General features: G+C 40.1%; 1 protein-coding gene and 1 long non-coding RNA gene across 5 annotated transcripts in view; one reads left to right on the plus strand and one right to left on the minus strand.

Moving 5' to 3' along the window:
• Nucleotides 1-22,658, plus strand: part of LRTM3 (leucine rich repeat transmembrane protein 3) — a 28,587-nt gene extending 5,929 nt beyond the window's left edge. The window contains exon 4 of the mRNA XM_087864995.1: nt 1,046-22,658. Within this exon, the coding sequence (XP_087721121.1) occupies nt 1,046-22,658 (21,613 nt within the window). The remainder of the gene's footprint in view (nt 1-1,045) is intronic.
• LOC148109328 (uncharacterized) overlaps nt 1-23,832 on the minus strand; it is a 62,913-nt gene that overhangs the window by 10,403 nt on the left and 28,678 nt on the right. For 2 of the 4 annotated variants that reach the window (XR_015725896.1, XR_015725897.1), the window contains exons 6-8: nt 22,558-22,712; nt 7,417-7,461; nt 5,428-5,553 (exon numbers count right to left, since the gene is read on the minus strand). This is a non-coding gene — a long non-coding RNA (uncharacterized LOC148109328). The remainder of the gene's footprint in view (nt 1-5,427; nt 5,554-7,416; nt 7,462-22,557; nt 22,713-23,832) is intronic. The other 2 variants (XR_015725898.1, XR_015725899.1) reach the window with 2 other exon arrangements.

A 23,832-nucleotide genomic window follows, 5' to 3' on the forward strand; every position in this document is an offset into this window, starting at 1 on the left:
TGTCTCTCCCTCTGGCTTTCTCAGTGTTAGTTTTATCTTGAGGTGAATAGAAAGGTGGCCACTAAAGTTTTTAAAATCAGAACAGCAATGTCCAGAGGAAGTGAGAGGCCATTTTTTCCTGTGTCTTTCTTAGGAATGGGGCGTTTTCCACAAGTTCTTGAAAATCTTTGTCTTATGCTAGGATCAGTTCATGCCTGCTCCTAAACCAGTCACTTGGAAATGAGATTACTGTTAGACCTAGCCTAATCATTTGATGTAGAGTAGATGGTGGGGAGTCCACTTCCATGATCATTATTCCAATTCAAAATGTAGGCTTTTCTCTCTATCAGAAATATACAGCTGATAAAATAATCTGGATTTATGTATAGAAAACAATTGCTTATGGTATTGGACATTCTTCTGTTGTATCTAAATTTTCATAAGAATATTTTTATCCTTGTCAAAACTTTCATACAGAGAGCAGAAACGAACTGATATTCTTTGTAAAAGGATATGATCTTTTTAAAAAAGATTTTATTTATTTGAGAGAGTAATCACGAGAATGAGTGCACGAGCAGGGGGAGGGGTAGAAGGCGAGGGAGAAGCAGACTCCCCACTGAGCAGGAAGCCCGACACAGGGCTCGATCCCAGGACCCAGAGATCATGACCTGAGCCGAAGGCAGATGCTTAACTGAGCCACCCAGACGCCCCTGTAAAAAAGGATATAATCTTAACCTGCAACTTTGACTCCTTGCTGTCAAAACCAGACTTTGGATGGGTTTTTGAGATACAAAAAAAAAAAAAAAAAAAAATCTCTCATTCTCTGAGAAATGAAAATAATTTACTTCACTTTGTTAGTGGATTAATTTATGAAATGAATGTAACCAGGTTACAAATTATTTTGTAATGTGGATAATGACTTTTCAATTTATCTTTCTGTTGAGCTATGTTTCCATATACTATATTAGGTTTCCATATACTATATTAGGTTTCCATAAAGAGAGAGTTCTTGTATGAAATATGTCCTAAGTGACAACTCATTTATGTACTGTTTTCTTACATTCAGAGTTGACGACTTTTCAGAAAGAACAATTACTTCATCACTTACATCTGAAGAAAATGAAGGTAACTCTGAAGATAGGGTTTCAACAGCAGATGAAGTAATATGGTCAAATACCAGTGAAAGTAAATATCAAGTAAGTCACTTTAGTGAAAGTCATATGATATCCTCAAATGGCACTAGCTCATCTTTGTCACTGTTTCATTCAGAAGTAAAGGAATTTTTTCCAAGCCGTGGAGGGTATCCAGAAAATGAACATGAAACAATACAATTTTCATCCAAGAAATTATTTTCAATAATGAAAGCCAACAAAAATAAAAATTTAATATTTTCTTCTGACTTTAACTTTTCGAGAAGTTCTAGAATCACTACAGAAAGTGAAGACCTTGATGTGGCACCATGCCCTCCTGCCCACTTATTTCTTTCTAGAGACCAAGTCAGACTTCTGGAAGAAAATGTGAGAAATCAAATTGCTTTAAAATCCAAAACTACATTAGAGGGTAAAACTATTTATCTGTACTCAAGACTTCAAGAGTCCTTGATCCAGAATCAACAATCTGTAAGAATGGATATTTCTGCCCAACCACAAGATTCTTTTCCAGGACAGAATGCTCCTCAGAATCAAGGTTTTTATGAAGGCAGATTTACTAGTCAAGCCCAACAATTTATTAACAACCAAGAATCAGTCAATAGCCAGCCTGAGATCATGGCCAGATACGTTGCTCTACCTCAAGATTTGATGAGGAAGCCATTTTCCAGCAGCACACAAGACTCCTCCCAGACCCAAGATATGGACAGAAGCCAACATTTGGTCAATGTCACATATTCTGTTGAGACTCAAGATTCAATCAAGGGCCTAGAGTCTGATAAACACTTTGATGAGGCCCAGTGTTCTGTTTGGCTTAAAGATACAAACAAGATTAAATATTTAATTCAGGGGCAAAATGCTATTTTTAAGAATGCCAGATTTCTAGTTTTAACTCTAAGTCCAAATTCATTTGCAGAAGGGGTGCTACAAATAAAGAGTGTAAAGCCAGGGGGCCAGAAACAAATTGCTTCGTCAGAACTAAGTCAGTATTCTGTATATGGCTCCGGGCCTCTTTCACCTATCCTTAAAAGGCAGAAAAACAGGAGAAAAACATTACACAGTAAAAGTAAACTTAGTCTCAAAGTTCCATCTCAAAAGTCAAAGAAAACACCAACTCCATGGGTATTTCAAATGACTGTTTGTCACACTTCAAAATCTAGCAAGTTAGGCTACAAATATAATGCCAAGAAGGATGAATTACATCAAAGGAATGGTGTCTCAGATATGGCTTTGCATCTTACTTATGTTTCCAAGCTTATTCCTCCTTATGTTAAGAAGTATTCCAGAAAAAAACTAGTGAAAGTCATGCCAGGTGTAACAGGATGTAGACATTTTCTGTCACCAGATGCAGAGAATGTCAATTACGTGGGGTCTATTGAGAAAAGAGGAACCACAGGCAGTACTGAAAATATAAAGCAGCATGGCAGAGAAAATAAAGGACAAAAAACCATTTCACCAAAAATCCCACCTCAGCTAGAACAGTCTTTCATGGTCAATACTTTTCAACTAAAATCACCTTGTTCTTCATTAATAGAAATGACCTGGAAGAATAAAGAGTCTCTTAAAGACCCAATTACACAAGCAAAGGAAATTGGCATTGCAGAGTTTCATGCCCCAAATAGTAAAAAAAAATCTGACCTGCATATTCCAAAGCAGGGGTCACCTTTAAAAGAAGCTTTATCAGAACCTTGGCAAAAATCTGTCTCCTCTCCCGAAGTGGAATCAAACAGAATGAAAACACAGGAAGACCTAAAAAGTGCAGAGAATTCCCGTCTTCTACTTTCAAATGGAGAGAAGCTACCAACTAGTTCACCACAAATGCAAATGTGCTTTCCAGACGGAAACATACAAAAGCAAAAAGAGTTTCTAGAAATCGTTCTGGAGACCTCAGACGTTAATCTGCTTATTTCGCTAGGAATCAAAGAGCATAAAAGCAGTGAACAATCAGTAAGTGTAAAAACTCAAGAGAGTACAGAAGATGTAATTATGAAGGAAAAGAAACGACTACTAACACTTCATGTTACAGAATGTGATAACCTAAGTGAAAGTGAGGGATTGGAACGCAACACTAGAAGCAACGTAAAAAATACGCAAGGTAAAAGAATATTTGCTACATTTCACAGTGCCACTAATGCTACCATTTCTGAACCACCTGATAAGGAAATGCATAGCAGATTAAAAACCAAGACAGGTACATCAACAACAGGGGTTAGTCATTCAGGGGTAAAGCCAGAGAAATTGCCAGATGAAAGGAAAACATGGGCTGCAAAATACATTGAGAAGAGATGTACATTTAAAAAGCCACAAGAACATGACAGAGAAGAAGAGGAACAAACTTTACAAGAAGCAGTTCTACAGCTGACAGAAGATTTCAGCATCAGCCTGCAGCTAAAGCAGAAGCCTAAATATGTCAGATTTGAAATAAAACAGAGCAGTTCAGGAAGTAGAAAAACTCAAAATAAAGAGCAAGAGGTACAACCACAAACTCTTCCTATAGAAACAATTTTGGGGACTAGTCCATGCCCCACAAGGGATCCATTTCAGGTTGAGATACAGCAAAGCAGAGACGGGCCCAGCGGCAGAGGAACTGCAGATCCGGAGAATCCTCCAGGGCTGGAGAACGCACGAGCTGGTGAGGTTCTCATCGAAACAACAGAATGTGGTGTCCCATTTGGTGGAAGCCCCACAAAGATACCAGATGATCATATTACAGAAGAAAAGGCAGACCTCCAACGAGTGTTACCTGCAACTGCCCTGGAGTCTTTCATTATCCATATGCTTCCTTTCTCATATTTTAAAAGGCAGCAAATCAGAAAAAAATTATCAGGAGCCAAAAGGGTATTTAGTCCCAAATCTGTAATTATGAAAGTAAAGAAGCCAGCAAATTTACTGATGCCTAATATTAGTAGGCATGGTACTACAAGTCTTAGGAAGAGACTGAGAGGCAATTTTAAAATCCTAATGAAAGAGATGCTGCAGGATAAAACTGTGGCAGATGTGCTTGTGAATGTTACTTACCCTCACATGTCTATTTTGCCTCGGATTAGAACACACAGTCAGACCAAGCTAAAACAAGAGAAATCAGAAGATGAAAGGGAAGAAAAGTATTTAGAGTCTATTAATAAAGGCAGTGACTCTGGCAACTCTCTAGAAGAAGTTAAATTGCAAGATGAAGTGAGAGGAGACAAAGAAGCTCCACCAGAAGCAGTCCTTCCTGATGGCTGGACCCTCCGAATGGGTGCAAATCCAGAGAAGGAGCTCAAAACACAGCAAGAAATACCTCAACAAATTACACCCATGGAAACCCTTACGGAGTCTGTTTACTCTCCCATAATGCATCTGTTTCATGTTGAGAATATGAAGAAAAGCCTAACAACACAAGCCGACTTAAAATGCACTGCAGATTCTGAGCCACCTCTCCCAACATCAGAAAAATCGCTGGCTGGAGACCCTTCAAACCAAACAAGAGAAAGTGATGTTCCAGCTTGTGGAAGTGATACAAGGGAAATGGGTTACTTTTCTGCAGAAACAAATTCTGTAGAATTACCAAAAGATTTACCGGCAGCTTTTCCAGAGACTTTTAATTGCCATGTGCCTATTTTAACTCATTCTAAAATGAATAAAAACAAAGTAAGATTCTCACACACAGAAGGTTCAGTGAATCCCAGATCTGAACATACGAAGACAATGAAGCCATCAGTTTCACAAGTATTTAACAGCGCAGGTCAGAGAAAGAAATTGGATTCCAAATTTAAGGCCAAGTTGGAGAAGATCAACCAAGCTAATGGATTGGTATATGAATTTATAAATACCCTTTACTCTCCCATGCAGAGCTTCTGTCATGCTCAGTTAAAGCAAGGAGAATTAGAGGAAGTGAGACCACGATATGTTGATTTCTTTAATAAAAGCAGTGCATTCCATGACCGAGAGGAAAAAGTGGAAGATGGAGAGGAAGTGGAGCAAAAAACTTGGCTAGAAGCAGCTTCACAGCATACCCAGTGTCTCTGGCCTGATGCCTGTCGAGGGAAGGAGACCCACTTTGACGAACCAGACTCAGCACTGGACTGTTTAACCCACGAGCTGCCTGTTAATGAGCAAGATGGCCAGCACCAAGCATGGCTTGTACAAACTGCTTTGCAGACTGGCCACCAGATGGGTCCTAGAGAAGCTGAGGAACTCCAGAAAACCAGTGAAACAGAAAATGACATAACAGCCCCTGCGGGTCCAAAGATTCCACCTCCCGAAGCAGAGAACTCATCATTTGATACACGTTTGAACACCATGACAGAGTGTGGCTTACCATATGGTGGAAAGCCTGAGAGGGTACTAGATGATTCTTTTGTGGAAAACAATTCAGAGTTACCGAAAGGTTTGCAAGTGACATGCCTGAATTCTTGTGATTCTGTGGAGCCCTTTGTTTCTAAGTCTGAAAGAAAGAAAAACACATCTGAATTAGGGAGGAGGTACACAACAGCGAGTCACAGATACAGAACTGTTAGGGGGGAAAGGCCATCAGTTTCACATACGTTTAATGGCACGCAGAGCAAGGGACTGCAATGCAATTTTAAATCAAAGATGAAAAATCCACAGCAAAATAAAAACAGGGCAGATGCATTTCTCAATGTCATTCAGTCCAAGATGCCCATTTTGCCCAACATCAAAATGAGTAGCAGGTTAAATGTAGAGACAGATATGCAGAGGATAACAAAACTTGATCATATGCAGCCAATGCAAGAAAAATTGCTAAATGGAAGAAAAGTATGTTGCCCAGATTATATTGTGAGTACTTTACCCAACAGTGTGAGAGATGAGAAAGAGGAGGAAGGGAAACATGAAACGTTACCAGCTCCAGAGAATAGCCGAGGCTTTATATTCAATGCATATCAGAAGGAGAATTGTGACCTTGTCAAATCAGATGAGGAACTGAAACAACCACAAAGTATAAATATTCAGGTACAACCACAAATACATGGTACACAAACTATTTTAGGTTCTGCTTCAAGCTCCATATTGGATCAGTTTCGAAAAAAAGAGCTAGAGAGTTATGCTAGGTTTTCACCTCCAAAGTCAGGGGAAGCAAAGATGGATGAAATGATTTTTTCTGCAAGAGAATGCAGTGTCCCATCTGATGCAAATCATCAAAAGGAACAGGCTGGTGATATTGAAAAGAAAGACACAGTGGCTCTTGATTTCTGCATACCTGTTTTATCTACATCCAAAAGGAAGAAAAATTTAAAAAAATACTCAGACACGAAAACTTTAGTGAATCCCAAATGTGGAATTTTAAAAGCAAAGAAACCATCAGTTTCACATATATTCAGTATTAAGGGTGGTGCTAGCCCAAACCATAGAAAAGAATTGGGATATAACTCTAAAAGCAAAATGGAAGAGATGGATCAAGATGGGAAAATGACAGCTAAAATGTATTCTTTCATGAGTAATACACCTGACATTAATATATATAGCAAGACAGAAAGAGAAAAAGGTATGTTAGGAGAAAGAAGTCTCAGTTCTAAACAAGTAAAGCAGGCAATATCACCACATGAAGACAATATTACTTCAGATGACACTAAAGAGAACAGTCTTCAAGATGCAGAGGAAGATAGTAGTGAACAGGAGACATTAAAAGTAATTCCACAGCACAGCCAACAGTCTGAATTCTGTTCAGGCCAAAGGGAAGAGCTTGACCTTCATCAATCAGAAAACCAAGAAAATGGGAAAATTCTCTTTGATACTGAACAAGACTTCTCACAACAAATGCAGCCTATAGATTCAATGCAGGGAGAGAAGCCAAAGAAAAGCTACCAGTCACAAAATGGTGCAACATATACAGCAAGTTCAAAGCTTCCTCTTCTAAAGTCAAAGAAATCACTAATTGGTCAAGTTTTAATGGATACAGTGAACGGTGGTGTCCTAAGTGTTGGGAGCCATATGGGGGGATTGTACAGTCATGATAAAGAGGAAAATGCAGAGTTTAAAAAAGATCTACAAGCAACTGTCCTGGAGTCTTTGGATGTCTCCACACCTGATCTATCTGAATCTAAAAGGCAGAGAAAGACATTTACATGTAGAGGCTTAAAAAATAAAATGGGTCCCAAATGTGTAATTATGAAAGCAAGAAAGACACCAATTTCACTGATATTTAATATCTCAGGGAATGGTTGTCTAAAAAACCTACGTCCAAAGACCCTGAAATCACAGATTATTGACTTGTTAATTAAAATAAAATGCTCTGGGGTACTGGAAGATCTTATTGCAGAGAGAAAGGAAGGATTAGCACAAGAATTACCAGCAACAATTCTGGAGTCTTCGGATTTATCCACACTTGCTTTACCTGCATTGAAAAGAAAGAGAAACAATTTAAAGTATATAGACAAGAGAAATAAAATGGGTCTCGAACGGGTAACTTCGAAGGCAAAGAAGGCAGCAATTTCCCAGACACTTAATATCACAAAACGTGGCACACCAAGCCACAGAAGACAATTCAAATGCAACTTCAAAATCATGATGGAACAAGGGAAACCCATGGCAGACATGACCCTAAATGCCATCTCCTCTTCTGTTCCTGTTTTACTTGACATGAAAATGCATAACAGAATAAAACCAGAGTCAGATGTGTCATGGAAAATGAGATTCGGTCACGAACTGCAACAACAAGAGCAATCACCAGATGGAGAGAGAGTCTGCTGTGCTGATTCCAGTGATAGGACGGGCCGTGCCTCCAATGACACGGAGGAAGTCAAAGACCAACGTGAAGAAGCAGCCCCGCGGAATTCTCAACTCTCCAGTTTCATTGCTGGTAAAATGAAGGAGCCTCACTTTCTGAAGTCAGAACTAGAACTGAAGAATGCAGCAAGGAAAAAAATTGCAGAACCACTTAACACAGACCCGGAGCTGCAGCAACAAACACTTTTCACACAAAGTGTATTACAGTGTGTTTCTTGCTCTATTTTGAATTCACTTCCCCTTGAGAAGCAAACAAAAAGGACGAAAACACAAAAGGGCTTAAAATATGCAAAGAGTCCAAAGATTTTATCTCCAGTGGTAGAGAAATCAATTCCCAAATCTTTAATTGTTACAACACAGAGTCACATCCCGTTTGAAAGAGGCCCTAGAAAGGAACTTGCTAGTTCTACTCCAGAGGCAAAGATAAGGTTGCGAAAGGATTTACAAGCGAGAACCCTAAAGTGCTTTGATTTCTCCATGCCAGCTTCATCTGAATTTGAAGGTCGGAGAAATGCAGCACAAATCCCTAAGTCCAGAAATGGGAAGGCACAGATGGTATCAATTTTAAAGACAATCAACATCGCTAAGTCTGGAGCTCTTAGCCATGGAGAGGAACAGGACTTCATCTTGGAAAACATGGCCAAAGAAATATCTCAAAGTATGTCAGATATATTTGTGAATACCTTCTCTTCACCTACACCTGTTTCACCTGCCATTAAAACGTATAAAAAAGTAAAAGCAAAGAGAGACCCATTAAGAAATAAAAGCAATATTATACAGCCAGAACAACATGAAGGGAAAAGACTGTGTCCCTATTCTTCTAATAAATGGAACAACTCAAGCAGCACATCAGAATCAAGATGGCAAAATGAAAAGGAAAGAGAGGGTGACAGAGTTTTACTTGAAGGAGGCCTACAATTCCTGTTTAATACAGGAAGGAGAAGAGATCAAAATATGGTTATTACAGAGCAGGATATGCAGCGACAAACACTGGTTTCAGAAAATGAACTGGAATCTACTTGTTCTCCTCTGATTCCACTTCAAACTGAAGAGCTGAACAAGAATATCCCATCACAAAAAGACATGCCACATAGAATAGGTCAAAAGATTCCATGTCCAAAATCAGGGAAGGCAGCGTTTGGCCACTTTTCAATTGATGAAACAGAGTGTAGTACTATATCCAATGAGAGCCCTGCAAGGAAGCGAGATGTTCACCTTGCAGTTTCCCTACAACCTGAAGAAGAAGAGGAAGACATAAAAACTCAAAAAGTAATGAAACACAGAGTTGATCAAAATATCTTATCTACCAAATCAGGGAACTCAGTACTTGGAGATTGTGATAAAAGCTCTAGAAGGAAAATGGGTGGTCACATTGCCAAGAAACGTAGGGTGTTGCAAAGAGATTTACTAACAATGTCTACAATATCTGTTTTATTTGACTCTGAAAGTCAAGAGAAGATGCTAAAATTTTCAAGAAGAAGAAATCTTATGGGTCCCAAATGTGTAACCATGAAGGTGAAGACGCCTCTTTGTTCACAGGTGCTTCATACCACTGAGCATAATCATCTCCACTGTAGAAAGGAACACGACTACAACTTAAAATCTACAATAAATGACGTGCAACAAAATAAAAGTATAGCGAATGCATTTTTGTCTCCCAAACCTGTTTCAACTGATAGCAAAATAGATACTGAAATGCATCGCACATCAAAAGCAGAGATGGATCAACCAAGAGTAAAACTACACAGCCGTACCACTGCAGAGCTAGGGAAATCACCATGTGACGGGGAAGTGTGGAAGGCCAACTCAACCGATACACAAAACAGATCAAGCAACGCAATGACAATGAATGTGCAACATGAAAAGGAAGAGGAAAATATCCAAAAAATGTTACCAGAATCAGTTCCACACTACAACCAACATTTCAGTTTCAGTGCCCATCATATGAAAAATCCTGGTTCTTACCAACCAGAATCTGAACTGAATAATTTAGAAGTCAGAAGCACTTGGAATTTGTCTTGTACAGCACAAAAAATAAGGCAAGAAAAACGCTTTAGAGAAACTATTTTGGAGCCTGTTTCTAGACACGTGATGAATTTTCTTCAAGTTGAAACAATGAAAAGTCTTCATACTCAAGAAGGAATTAAATGTATGGGAGGACTAAAGACTCCATTTTTAAAAGCAAGGAAATCAGAGACTGGTTCAATACAATGTGGCACTCTCTGGGGTGGAAATCCTAGGAGAAAATGGGATAGTTCTATTTTTGAGAAAAAGCCATGGAATCAAAATGCCTTCGTAAGAACAGTCTTAAAATCTTCAGATTTTTCCAGCCTTGATTCATGTGAACCTAAAAGCCAGAGCTACACATTAGAGTTTGTAGGCAAGAAAAGTATAATAAGTCCCAAGTACATAACTTTGAAGGCAAAGAAACGACCGGTTTCACAGTTGCTTAGTATCACAGGATGTATTACAGGAAGCCATAGAAAGATGAAGGGATGCAAATTTCAGTACAAGATGAAAGCGAGGCAGTGGTTTGAAGGTGTGGGCGAGGCATCGCTCCTTGCTGTTGAGAGAACTAAGATTCCACCACCCAAGTTAGTGACCGATGAACACTCCTTCGATGAGACAGCAAGGGGCACGCTATATAACAGAACATTTGACAGAAATCTGCATGATCATATTACAGAGGAAAAGGCAGAGTTACCGCAAAATTCAGCCACAACTTTCCTGGAGCCTGTAGATTTCTTTACACCAATTTTATCTGACTCTGAAAGCCAGATAAACCCAGTACAGTTATTAGAAGAGAAAGTCACATTGAATCCCAGACATTTAACAATGAAGGAAAAGGAGCCAGCAATTTCACAAATACTTAAAATCAGAGGGCGGTTTACCATAAAGTGCAGGAAAAAACTTGGATCCAATTTAAAAACCAAAATGCAACAGATGAGTCGAGGTAAAAATGTGGCTGATACATTTCCAAATACCATTTACTCCACACCAGATACCTCTGACATTAAAAGACAAAGCAGATTCAAAATAAGGATGGACAGAGTATCAAGGTTTAGTCATGTACAACCAACACAAATGCAGTTGCCAGTTGAAGGGCTAGTGATTTCACAACCACTTAATACCACCGGCCATGCTGCTTTAAGCATTAATGAGCAACAGGAAAAGAAGATAGACAGAGAGAGAGAGAAAACTGTATTAAATGTAGACTTCAAATTTGTATATGATTCTATGCCTATTTTATCACACATAAAAATGGAGCAGTCACCTAGTACCTGGGATATCTATGAAGAATCTTCTGAAAAGAGAAATGCCCTAAACAAAGCAGATGCTAGTTCTGCTTATGCCTACCCACTTATGTGTCCTAAAATCATAAAACATAAAGCTAAGGCAAAAACAGATGTGAAAAACACTATGCATATCAAACGGGTGAAATTGAAGGCCAAGAAACCACCTGTCTCCCAGCTGTTTAATACTATAGGATGTGGAACCAGAAGAAACAAAAAGGAACTGATATGTGACATTAAGAAACAGAAGGAGTTCCAGCAAGATAAAACCAAAGCAGATTTATTTCTGAACACTGTTTGTGATTCTGGATCTCTTTCCTCTCAAATGAAACGATTTACAGAAGTAGAAAGGGAGGAAGACAGGCCAAAAAAGCCCATATATATTTCTGCTCAGCTAGAGCTGGAGAAGTCACTAAACAAAAGAAAAATGCCCTCTTCAGAGTCCACTGATATAAGGAGTGCTATATCAAGAAATATCAAAACACTGAAACAGTGCATTAGGGAGCAAAAAGAAAAGCGCCAAGTTGTTTTACTAGACAGTCTCCCACAATGTAGAGATCAGTTAGCGATTAGCCAACAAGTGAAGGAGTTTGACCATGTGAAAATAGGAGTAGCTTTGAAAAGAGAAGTATACCCTGTTCTAACTTCCCAGAAGAGGGAAATCAATTACACTAGGTTCGACATCCCAAGAATCAGAACACATACAGAGTGTGAATTCCTTCTTGCAGGAAGAGTAAAGCACAAAGATGCAGATGTTGTCAAACACTCAGTTTCAATTCCACGGGGGAGAGGAGTATCCAAGAAAACTGAGGTTTCATTAAATTCAAAAGGACAGAATATATTTCTCACAGAGTTGGACGCTTCTCAACAGCAGACTCACAAGGAGCAAGAATTCCGGAAACAAGGAAGTATTTCACTGACAATTCGGGGGTCTGTTGCCTACCCCATTATGGAACCTCCTCATTTGAAAAACACAGGAAAGGTAGCTGAGGAAGATATGTACACTAACAAAAGGAATATTTCACATCTATTGAGAAGAGAAGATAGAAAAGAAACTGATATCTCACAAGGTTCAAAAGGACAGAACTTTTTTCGTACCAACCTGGTGGTCCAGCAAAATATGTCTTTAGTGCAGAAAGGAGAAGTGAAACCAGATGGCGTTCCTGAAAGCACTGTGGATTCTGTGTCTCGCCCAAATAGGGAACGTCTTCAGGTAACACAGGCAGTAAATATAAAGAGGGAAGATGTAAGCACTCCTATAAGTTTACACGTAAATCCATGGAGAAAAGAGCGATCAAAGTTAACGGATATTCCATTAAGATTAAATGGACAGAAAATGACTTTTTCTGAAAAACTGAGGGCGAAGCAACTACATAGTCCTAACCAGAATAAAGAAAATATTCTGGAATCTGTTTCTTCTTGCATATTGGATCAACTCTATAATGAAAAGTTAAAGAAAGAAGTCTCAGCAAAAGGAGTGAGTTCAAAAGTTTTGAGTCCAGTGGTAGACAAAGCATCAAATGAAGCAGATACTCCAGTAGATCAAACTTATATTAACTTGCAGAATAGAATAAGAGAAGAACATCAAAAAGAAAGTTCATGCAAGGTTTGTCCAACATCTGTTTTGCATTCCTCGATGGATGTACTTCAGGTTAAGCTGCCGTGTGTAAAAAAAACATTAAAGGCCCCAACATACCACACTTCAGATACAGAAGGAACTGGCTTGCTCATTGGGGGAAAAGAAGAAGAGCATCCAGAATGTACACACCATATTTCTCCAAAGTCTACTTCTCACTCTTTGAGGGATGTATTTCAGAGTAAGATATCATGTGAAAAGAAGGCATCAGAAGTAGTTAGCACTGTGGATTACATTCCAAGTACAGAAAAAATCAGTTCGCTCATTACAGGAAAAGAGAGCAAGGTGCAGACAGGTCAAGGTAAATCAGGTATGAAGCCGACAAGCTTGTGTACTTCCTTACCATCTCTATCACAGACTAATGTGAATTCAAGAATAAAAGTAGGACAAGATAAGTCAGGAATACCAAGGAGCTGCCTTCCACCACTAAAGCTCCAGGTATCACCAAATGTCAGGAAAATTTCATTCGCAAAGTCAATTAATAGAGATAGTTTAAGCAATGTAAGAGAATCAAAACATTTGCCACAGGGAAAAAAGGAAGATGGAAAAAATGTAGTATATGTGAAAGACATAAAGGGCCTCAAATGTGTCACTTTTAAAGGCAAGAAAACACCTTTTAAACACACACTGCATGGAAAAGAACCAGAGTGGAACAACAAAGAACAAGAGGAAATGATGCAGAAAGATAAAAGTGATCTAGACACAGCTCAGAGTAAATGCCATGCTTCCATTCCTTCTTTACCTCATGTAGAATGGGATCCCGGAATAAAAGAGGTCCTGATGCGAGGAATCACAGGATTTTGTCTTCCATCACTGACGCTCCAGGAATTATCAGATGCAATGGGAATATGTGAGGAGCCAGCGGATGATATTTTAAGCAGTATAAAAAAGGCAAAGTATATACAGAAAGATAGAGTGGAAATGGCTTTGGAAGCAATCAGGCATCCCAAAAGAATAGCTTTGAAGGCAAAACAGACTCCAACTGGACAGGAATTACAGTCGAACATCAAAGAAAAAGAGGAAAAGAGGCAGGAAGATAAAGATAGAAAAGTTGGGATTCAGAGCAAATCTTGTGTTTCCATCTCTTTTCCACCTTACTCAGAAGTGGACACAAGAATAAATGGGGAAGAAGCCTTGCTAACAAAAACAAGATCCTCTTTCCCACAGACAAAACTCCAGGAGTCATCAGATATAGGAAAAATGCCATACAAACAGTCTATTTATGGTGATAGCTCACACAGTGTAAAAGAAGCCAAGGAACATTATATAATGCAGGAAGAAGAGGAGGGAGTAAAAATGGTAAAAGTCATACTTTTGAGGAAAAAGAAGTCACCAATTTTACAGGAAATCCAGCTGGATATCAAAGACCAAGAGGAGAAGATACAAAAAATTAAAGGTGAGCCAGATGTCCTCGTGACCAATACTAGCACTTGCATTCCCGCTCCTTCTCATTTACAATTGGATACAAGAATAAAAAAAGCAGATTATGTAACTGAAGTAACAAGATACTCTCTTCCAGAACCATCACAGCAGAAATCATTAGATGCAGTGACCAAAGCAAATGAAAAGTCCACTGATGGTGATATCACAAGTGATGTACGAGAAGGAAAAGAACATACACCACAGAAAGCGGAGACTAATGTAGAGAAATCAGCCAAGAGAGACATGATGCATCCAAAAGATAAAGATTTGAAAAGAAAGAAAGCACTATTGCAGGACATACCATTGGATCTTAAAGAGCAGGTGGAAGAGGATCCAGAAGTTGAAGAGCAGGGGGAAGTGGATGGAGGAGGTAAAGGTGAACAAGAAGTAGTTCTGCCCACAAATCGGGCTTCTGAATCTTCTCTAACACACCACGAATTGAACACAAGAATAGAAGAAGGGGAAGACATCCAAGGAAAAACAAGATGTGCTGTTTCACAACTACAGCTACAGAAATCATCTGATGCAGGGGAAATGGCATATACAAAGCCAGCTGGAGATGATATTTCAAATGATGCAAGAGTAGTACAAGAGTATGAGCCACGGGAAGGAGATAGAAGAAAAATAGTAAATATGAAATCCATAATGTATCCCAAAGGCACAACTTCCCAGGCAAATGTATTACCACCTCCACATGTACTCTCTACCTCTGGGGGTTGTGACCCCCAAATTAGAGAAGTACAGACAAGCATAAAAGAAAAATTAAGATACATACAAGAAAGAAGTGAGCTAGATAAGGTTCTGACAAGAACTTCTCTGCCTCAATTTAAATTAAACAAAGGTATAGATGGCAAGGAAAAGAAACAAGTAACAAGACCCTTCCTTCCACCCTCATGGCAAAGGGAATCATCAAACACAGAGAAATTAAAAGATACAGTACCACCTTTGAGCGATATTTCAAACAATTCAAAAAGAACAAAATGCATGACGCAGAGAGAAGAGGATAAAGCAAATACTTTTGAGAAAGACATAATGCATCCCAGGTATATAGCTCTGAGGGCAAAGAAATCTCCCCTTTCCCTTGTACTCAAAACAAAGAAACTGCAAGTGAACATCAAAGAACAAGTGAAAGCGGGACAAGAAGATAATAAGGAAACTGTTGTGCTTCTGAGCAAAATTCATCCTTTTCTCACTTCTTCAACTCATCTTAAGTGGGACACAATAAAAGACGAGGAAGGTGAGCCAGGAATAATAAGAAATGAGGCACCACATCTTGAGCTCCAAGAATCATTGCCCTCAGGGCAAACAGCATCTACAGAGTCACCTGAAAGCCACACAAAGAAAGGAGAACAACACCCACAACAGGCAGAAAAAAACAGAGTACAAACAGAAGCCATGAACGGCTCAATGCAGCCCTGGGGCACAGATTTTAAGGCAAAGACATCACCACCTCCTCATGCATTCAGTGTCACTGAGCTTGGTGCTTTGGACAAGAGAAAGGAACCACAGTGGCGTACCGCGGAGAAAGTAGAACAGGGTCAGCAAAGAACAAGAGATCCTGACGTGGCTCTGACAAAAACTCCTCCTTCCACTCCTTCTCCATCTTACCACAGATTGGACACAAGAACTGAAATAGACAAAGACTTGCTTGCGATTACAGGATTCTCTCCTTCACAATTGCTGTGCCCCAAGTCATCAGGTGCAGGAAAAAGCAGACATGCAGATTCCAGTGAAAGCATTATGTTATGTAATGTAATAATAAAAGCTTATCAATGTATGCCATATACAGAGGTAAAAGACAGAGTAAAAATAAAAGGTGGGAAAGGTAGAAGATTCCCCCAAATAATCACCTGGACAGCAGACACATCCCCACTTCCACATCTACCCAGTAGAAAGAGGCTACCTTTGAATATTAAAGAGCAAGGAAAAGAAGTGCCAGAAGGCAAAAGTGAACCAGAAATGGTTCTGAAAGAAACCTGTGCCTCCTTACCTTCTGCATCTTACCTGAAATGGGACACAAGGATGAATGAAAAGGAAGACACAGTAGGAATAACACAATCCTATTTTCCACCAGCAAAGATTCGGGATCCATCCAGTTCAGGTAAAAAGCCATATGCTAAGTCATTTGATGGCTGTGTGTTAAAAGAGAAAGATAGACTCAAAACAGATATTGAAAACAAAATGGTCCCAATACCTATGGCCCTGAAGGCAAAGGAATTACCCCTTTCACATATACTCGATACCAAAAAATTGCAGTGGAAAATTAAAGAGCAAAAGAGAAAGGTGCAGAAAGATGAAAATGACCTAGCTACTCATCTGGAAAATATCTGTATTTCTTTACTTACTCTACCGTATCTTAAATTTGGTTCAAGAGATGGAGAGGGGTACATGATGAGAATTATAAAACTGCCTCTCCCTCAACTACAGTCCAAAGAATCACCAGATGCAGTGAAAACAGCATACAGAGAAACAACTGATGGAGAACTTTCCAATGATGTTAACACATTAAAAGAACACACATTACAGAAAGAAGTGAGGGATCGAGAGAAAAATGTGGATATGAATAGTATAGTGGATCCCAATGATAGGTATTTAAAAGCAAAGAAATCACCTAATTTACTTAGATACAATCTAAGTGATCTTCAGCGGAAAACTAAAAAGCAAGAGGGAGCAGCTCAGGAAGGTCAGTGTGAGCCAGGTGGTGCAATGCTGACTAAGACTTGGACTTGCAGATCTCCCCTACTTCACTTCAACACGAATACCAGAGTCGAGGAAAAGAGAATGCCAGTATTACCAAGATCCTCTTTTTCCACAGTCAGCTCCCAGGAATCATCAGATTCTGAGGACAGGGAATGTATAGAGCCCATTACCAGTGATATTTTAATCAATCCACAAAAAGGAAAACATCATATGCCCCAGAATAAGGAAGAAGATGGAGTAGAAATAATAAACCTCATGTTTCCCAAACATCAAGAAAAGAAGATGCAGGAAAGTGAAGATGAACCAGGTGTGGTTGTGGCCAACTCTGCCTCTCCATTACCGTCTCTCCCTCACCTGCAGTTGGATAAAGAAATACAGGTAGGTGACGAAATGCTAGGACCTACAAGGCCTATTGTGCAGAGAGTATCAAATGCCGGGGAAGTAGTACATACAGAAGCAATCCATGATGATGTCATGAAAGACAGTCAAGACAAGAAACAACTTGTACCTCAGGAAGAGGAGCAGGACAGAGAAAAAACACCAGATATGAGAAACAGGACACACACCACAGAGATAAGTGTGAAGTCCTGGAAATCACCCCCTTCACTTATGCTCCACAGAACAGAATTGCATCTGAACATTGGAAGGCCAGAACAAAACAAACATGAATGTCCAGGTAAACCACCTGGTACAGTGCTAAGAAAAATTTATGTTTCCAAACCTCCAGCTAAACTGGCATTGGATAAAGGTATACAAGTAGATGAAAAAAGGCTTAGAATTAAAAGACCCTCTCCAGTTCCAAAGATGGTTTCAGCAGTATCAGATACAAAGCCGAGAGCAGGTACAAGGGCAATTTGTGATATAAGAGAAAGAAAACAACATATGTCACAGAAAGAAAAAAAGCATGAAGTGAAAACAGTAGATATGAGGATCAGGTTGCATCACAAAGAGGCCAGGATTTCATCACTTTCGCATATCTTTAACACAAAAGAATTTGTGTTGAATATTAAAGAGCTAAAGGAAAACATGTACACAGGTAAAGATGAGCTATCTATGGCTCTGACAAGGACTTTTCTTTCTGTCCCATCAGCACCTCCCCTTTATCTGGACTCAGGGAGCAAAACAGACAAAGATGCGCCAGGACTTATAGGATCGTCTCCTCCACAGCAAAATCTCCAGGAATCATCAGATGCCCAGAAAACAGCAATTACAGAGGTGGTTGCTGGGGATAGTGAACTCGTTACAAAAGCAGACCACTCGGTGCCGGAGGAAGAGGCTGTGGAACAGTGGACCTCAAACTTCATGATCAGTGTTCGGCAAAGGAATGAACCTCCCCGAGTCAAATCTGAAGGGGATTTGAGTCAGTTGGTTTTAAATTCACAGCACGAGGACGTTTACTTAACAGGTTTTGGGACCATACGTGGGAAAAGGCTGGAGTATTTCTTTACAGGGCAAGAGGTTCAGCCAGAAAAATACAAAACAGAAACTTTCACTACATTTCTGTCCTACCCCACAATGGGGCCCACTAAAATTGGAAATCTGAAGAAACAAGCTGAAATAATGGATAACTTAAACCATAAAATAAGTCCGAAGGCTTTAGTTTCACCACCGAGGAAAATATCCAAGGAAGTCTATATCACATTTGGTGCCCCTGTAAGTGCAAAAGGATTTTCCGTTTCAGAGCAAGATGCCCACCAACAAAAAACTTTATCAAAAGCATCTCCAGGATCTGCAGAGTCATATAAATTTCATAAGCTAGAGAAAGATGTACACAATAATGATGAAGTGAGCAAAATGCCCTCTCCCAAAGTGTTGGCCCCACGGACAAAGGGATCACTTGAGAAAATCAATATCTCAGGGTCTGATACCTCCCCAGTTATAAAGGAACAAGAGATTGTTGTGAAAAGGCAAGTGGTGCTACAATCTGAAAGTGGACATAAGACCTGGCTGGACTCCAGCTTTTCTCTTAAGTTCCCACTTCAAAATGGAAGGCAGAAGATGCCACTGGAAACAGACGTACACAAGCAAACTATAGTGTACCCCAGAATACAAATACTACCAGGAATATACATGGATGTTACGGTGCTTGATACCATAGGAGGGAAAAAGGAGCAGGGACTGCCAGTTCCACAACAAGAGGAATGTATTCTAGAATCACTTCAGAAGTCTTTTCCTTCCCACTGGACTTTTCCACTTCAATCTGGAGATCTGGAGGGAAAAAATAAAACGGACACAAGCACTACTATAAATCTGGAGCAAAAAACATTAGAAATGGAAGAAGGGGAGTTAAAAATAGACACAAACATAGCTATCCATCTGGCAGCGGACAAAACAGAAATATGCAAACACACCATGGTCAGTCTGGACGAGAACAAGAAAAGGGACACAAGCGATACCATAAACCTGAACATTCCATCTCTAAAGGCACAGAAACCTCAAATTAACACTCAGGTGATAACTCCTATAGCAAACAGCTGCCCAATCAAGCAAAAACATAAAAAGGAACTAGAAGTCTCTGCAAAACCAAATATTCAGCCACAGATATTGTTTCAAAAACATGTTCTGGATTCATTTTATGCCTATATTCCTCTTTCTTTCAAAGTTAAAGGCTGGAAAGGCAGATTAACAGTAGCAGATTTGAAAAGAGAATTGAGCCCCAAATATTTAACCATGAAAATCCCAAATCATCCAGTTTCACAGATTCTTAACAACATGGGACGTGGCACTCCAAGCGATAGAAAGAAATTAGAGTATGACTTTAAGAAACCAAAGAAAACAGTTTTGTGGAGTGAAGATGCCTCAGGAATATCTATCAGAAGTCTTTCTATTTCTGCGATGAGTTCCTGTCAGACTGAAGCAATAGCAGACTCTGAGACAAACCTAGGAAGAGAAAAGACACTCTGTCTTTCTGAATTCCAGCAGAAATCACCACACACTCGGGGGAAAAGCTCAAGCACCGTGAAAGAAGGGGACCAGAATTTTACAAACACAGTTCCACAGGTTTCCCAGCCCTTTGTGGTACAGGAGCAGCAAATGGAAAAACTTCCCAGCATCAGATCAGAAGCAAATCTTTGCAGCGAAACAAAGGAAAACATTTTAATTCCACAAACAAAAGGAGAAAGGGTTGTTCCAGGCTGTGACAGCTCGAGGATCATAAAAGAACCTGACTCGCTTATGACTGACGAAGAAGAAAAGGCACCAAAACCCATTCTGACACCCACAGAGGGTTCACTCTTGTCTGATGATCCAAAGGCCAATGTGGAGGCCCACGTGGAAAGGACCCGAAGTATGAATATTTCCCCTCCAGGACTAGAAGAACCACAACACGGGACTCAGCTCTTCAGTATCATGGAGTGTCTCTCACCCCCTCAACAAGGGGATCGGAGTGAACCCATCCAAGACACAACCGCACAAAAGGTCCAGCAACAAAAAACTTTTCCAGGAACTGGGCCTATCGCATCCCAAGTTAAAAGTAGTGAAATAAAAGGAGTGGCCGATGGTACAAGTGCAGAAAATTTACTTTCTCTTTTTGAAGCCATTAAAAGTATATTTGAATCCCAGATAAAAAATATGATCCATGGCAAAATTTGTGAGGATATACTGAAAAAAGTAAAAGCCCCCAAACCTGATGATTGGAAGTCACCCCCGTGTGCAGGGAGCCCAGATACCACATCTACAACAATACCTCCCCAAGTGCAGCCCAAACCCATTTTAGAACGTTTTACTCTCAAAGAAAACAATAAGCTCACGAATCATTTCAAGTCAAAAGCATTTGAAATAAAACTGAATCGGATACCAGACATGGCAAAACAATCCTTCCAAAAGTTCAGCTTTTATCTAACACAGTCTATTTCAGAAGATAACAGTTGGAGGCTATATCCAAGACATAAAAAAATGTGCTTTTTGTCTCTAGAAGGGACTGACACTATAGAACTTAACTTAAAACAGAAATACACCGAGGAGTCACCCCCTGTTAGCTGTATGAAGACCTTGATTGTCAATGCTTCAAGTGACAGCGAAGAGATCACGGCAAAGTTAAAGAGTGTTAGTAAGCTAGAACGTGGAGCGTCTTCTGTGACTTCTGCTAAGCACATGCCATTGCCTCATATTCTTCAAAACTACTCAGCAGAAGAAAAAGACAAACTGCTCGTACACTTTTCTATGAGAACATTGGAGATTCAAATGAAAGCCTTTCCCAGAATTGTAATAGAATCTTATGCAATGGCCAGTCCTCAGAATATAAGGAAACCTTTATCTAAATGTATTCATCCTGGTTTCAAAGTACCAAAACGAAAAAACAGAATTTTGTTACTTTTTGAGGAAAAATCTCTTCATCAAATAGATCTTGATTTACAATACAAATATCTTCGTTTTCTCCTGGGGCTTCCAGTTGGAAGTATATTCCCTAATCCAGCTGCACTTCCCAAACAGATTCTGAAGTTGAACACAGTTGCAATATGTGAAAATGTAGATAACAGGGGAGAAAGTGGTAGTGGTCTTTGCATTGACACGGAACTGTTAGAACAGCACATCTCTTTCAAAAAGCAAAGTCCTCATGAAAACTCATCATTGAGAAAATTTCTGGAGCCAACCCTTGGGTATGCTTCTGACCCTGATCAACAGTGCACAGTGCAGAAAGATACCATAGCTCCTTCAGAGTTCAAATCTCACATGACTATGGAAAAAGAGAAACAATATCATGTATGGTTTCAAGAAACAGATACATGCAAATCTTTTGATTCAAATACTCAGGATAGCGCTCCCAGTTTATTTGATTCCCATTCAACTCAGATTTCTGAAGATTTTACTGAGAGTCAGGCAAATATTGAGAGTTCAGCCAACTTGGAGGAATCCTCAGCTCTCAAAGCACGTGAGAGTGAAGAATGTATGTTTTTAGAAGCCAACCCTTATTTAAGTCAGGAATCACAAAACATTCTATTTGAATTACAGAAAGGCATTCCTTTGGAAAATCTCTACAAGATGAAAAAAGGCAAAACTAATTTGAAACCATTGTACGGGGAAGATTCAGGTTCCCATCGTATTAGAGGCTGTAGAAAACATTCCTCAATTGTCACACCTTCCTATGAATCCCACAAAAGCAGGAAATACAGGTCATCCTCTAACATGCCATCTCCTGACTCATTGTGCCATCGTTCATTAAACGCTGTAGAAGTTCCGTCTAGATCATCTTCCATTCCATTTGGTGAAGAGAAGACTTCATGGACCGCAAGGTGCAGGACCAACCATTCTTTAGCTCCCTTAACAGAATCGAATATCAAATTACATCTTGCAAAAAGCCAAGGCAAACCTCACAGGCATCAGGAAAGCAAAGAAGGGAAGAAGACCAAATTTGATTTATTTAGAAAGAACAACATTCATTGGGACTGTGATTACAGTTACACATGGAATAAAGAGAAATGCACAAGAAAGAAGAAAGTCCGTAATTATGAGTCAGAAAGATCAAATTACTTCCCAAGCAAACCTAAGTTACCATCAAAGCTTCATCAAGAGGATATCAACTTCCACTCTGAAAGAAAACAAAACCAGCCATTTTTTTATGCCTGTATACCAGCAGATTCACTGGAGATTATGCCCCAAACCATTCGCTGGACTATTCCCCCAAGAACTTTAAGGAAGACAAACTTCAGAGTACCTCTGGTGGCAAAGATTTCAAGTTCTTTCAATATATGGACTTCATCCAAAAAGTTCTTGGAGTCCCTCTTGGAGCCCTTCAGTCCAGTTCATCCAAATTGATATTAGCATATCTAGATTCACCCAAAGTGGAAAGCTGGTTTCTATTGTGTTACTCTGTGAAAAATAAAATCAGATAAAGTCAAATGGTTTCCTCATGAACTGTTTTCTAAACTGATATATTTGATTTCTGTAGTAGATTTGCACAATTTTTCTGGGAGGACGGGATGGAAGAGCAGATGACTTTGGGCTTGATCCCACTGTACAGTGGGAGCTCCTTTTAGTTTAAACTGGCTCCTCATAATCCCACAGGACAGAGACGTGGAAGCCCTCTTTCCAACCCACACAATGACTGAGGGTGAGTCCGAAGAAAGGGAGCCTATAAATGAGATTGGGAGAGAATGACCAGAAAGTTGGGAGGGCATAGAAACTAAAGGGAGAGAGTTTTAAACAGCAGTGAAGGTTCAGTAATGTCAAAGGTCACAAAACATGGGTGTAAGTACTGGTTTTGAGGAACCAGATTCCTGTGATGACTTTGTCCTCCCTCTGGACCTCAGCGGTGGCTCATTGGCCTGCACCTGATCACTGTCTGCCATTGCTTTCGGGACCTCACTCCGGAGCACCTGCCACTGTGCAGTAACATCCTCTGGGAGGAGCAAGAAGTCATCCTGCAGCACCACCAGCGGAAGGGAGACTGCCTCCCAGTGCACCTGCGAGACCTGCCTTCCTACGGCCACCTGACCATGCACTTCCCTGCCCTGGGCTTCAGGGCCCCTGGCTCAGGGGTGCCGCAGGCTCACCTGCTGGTGCGAGTGACCGAGAAACTTCACCTTCGCCCTCGGGGCTGATGACCCCTGCTCAAGCTCTTGCAGGAGGTCCAGACACCCGAGTCGACCCAGGGGCCGGCAGGAGAATAATACAGATGTGTGGGATTAGGGTGGGGGGTGGGGCAACAAGATTTTTAGCAACAAGCGAATATTTTAAAAATGCATTTTGGGGATACCTGGGTGGCTCTGGCAGTTAAGAGTCTGCCTTCGGCTCAGGTCATGATCCCAGGGTCCTGGAATCTAGTCCCACATCTGGCTCCTTGCTCAACAGGGAGCCTGCTTCTCCCTCTGCCTGTTGCTCCCCCGCTTGCGCTCTCTCTCTCTCTTCCCCTTGCTCTCTCTCTGGCAAATAAATAAAATGTTTAAAAAAATGTATTTTGTACTGGCTTATTCCTAGTATGTGAATAAAA

The sequence above is a fragment of the Ursus americanus genome, chromosome 10, assembly GCF_024610735.1.
Source record: "Ursus americanus isolate L20-20 chromosome 10, mUrsAme1.1.p, whole genome shotgun sequence".
In the NCBI taxonomy this organism is placed as follows: domain Eukaryota; kingdom Metazoa; phylum Chordata; class Mammalia; order Carnivora; family Ursidae; genus Ursus; species Ursus americanus.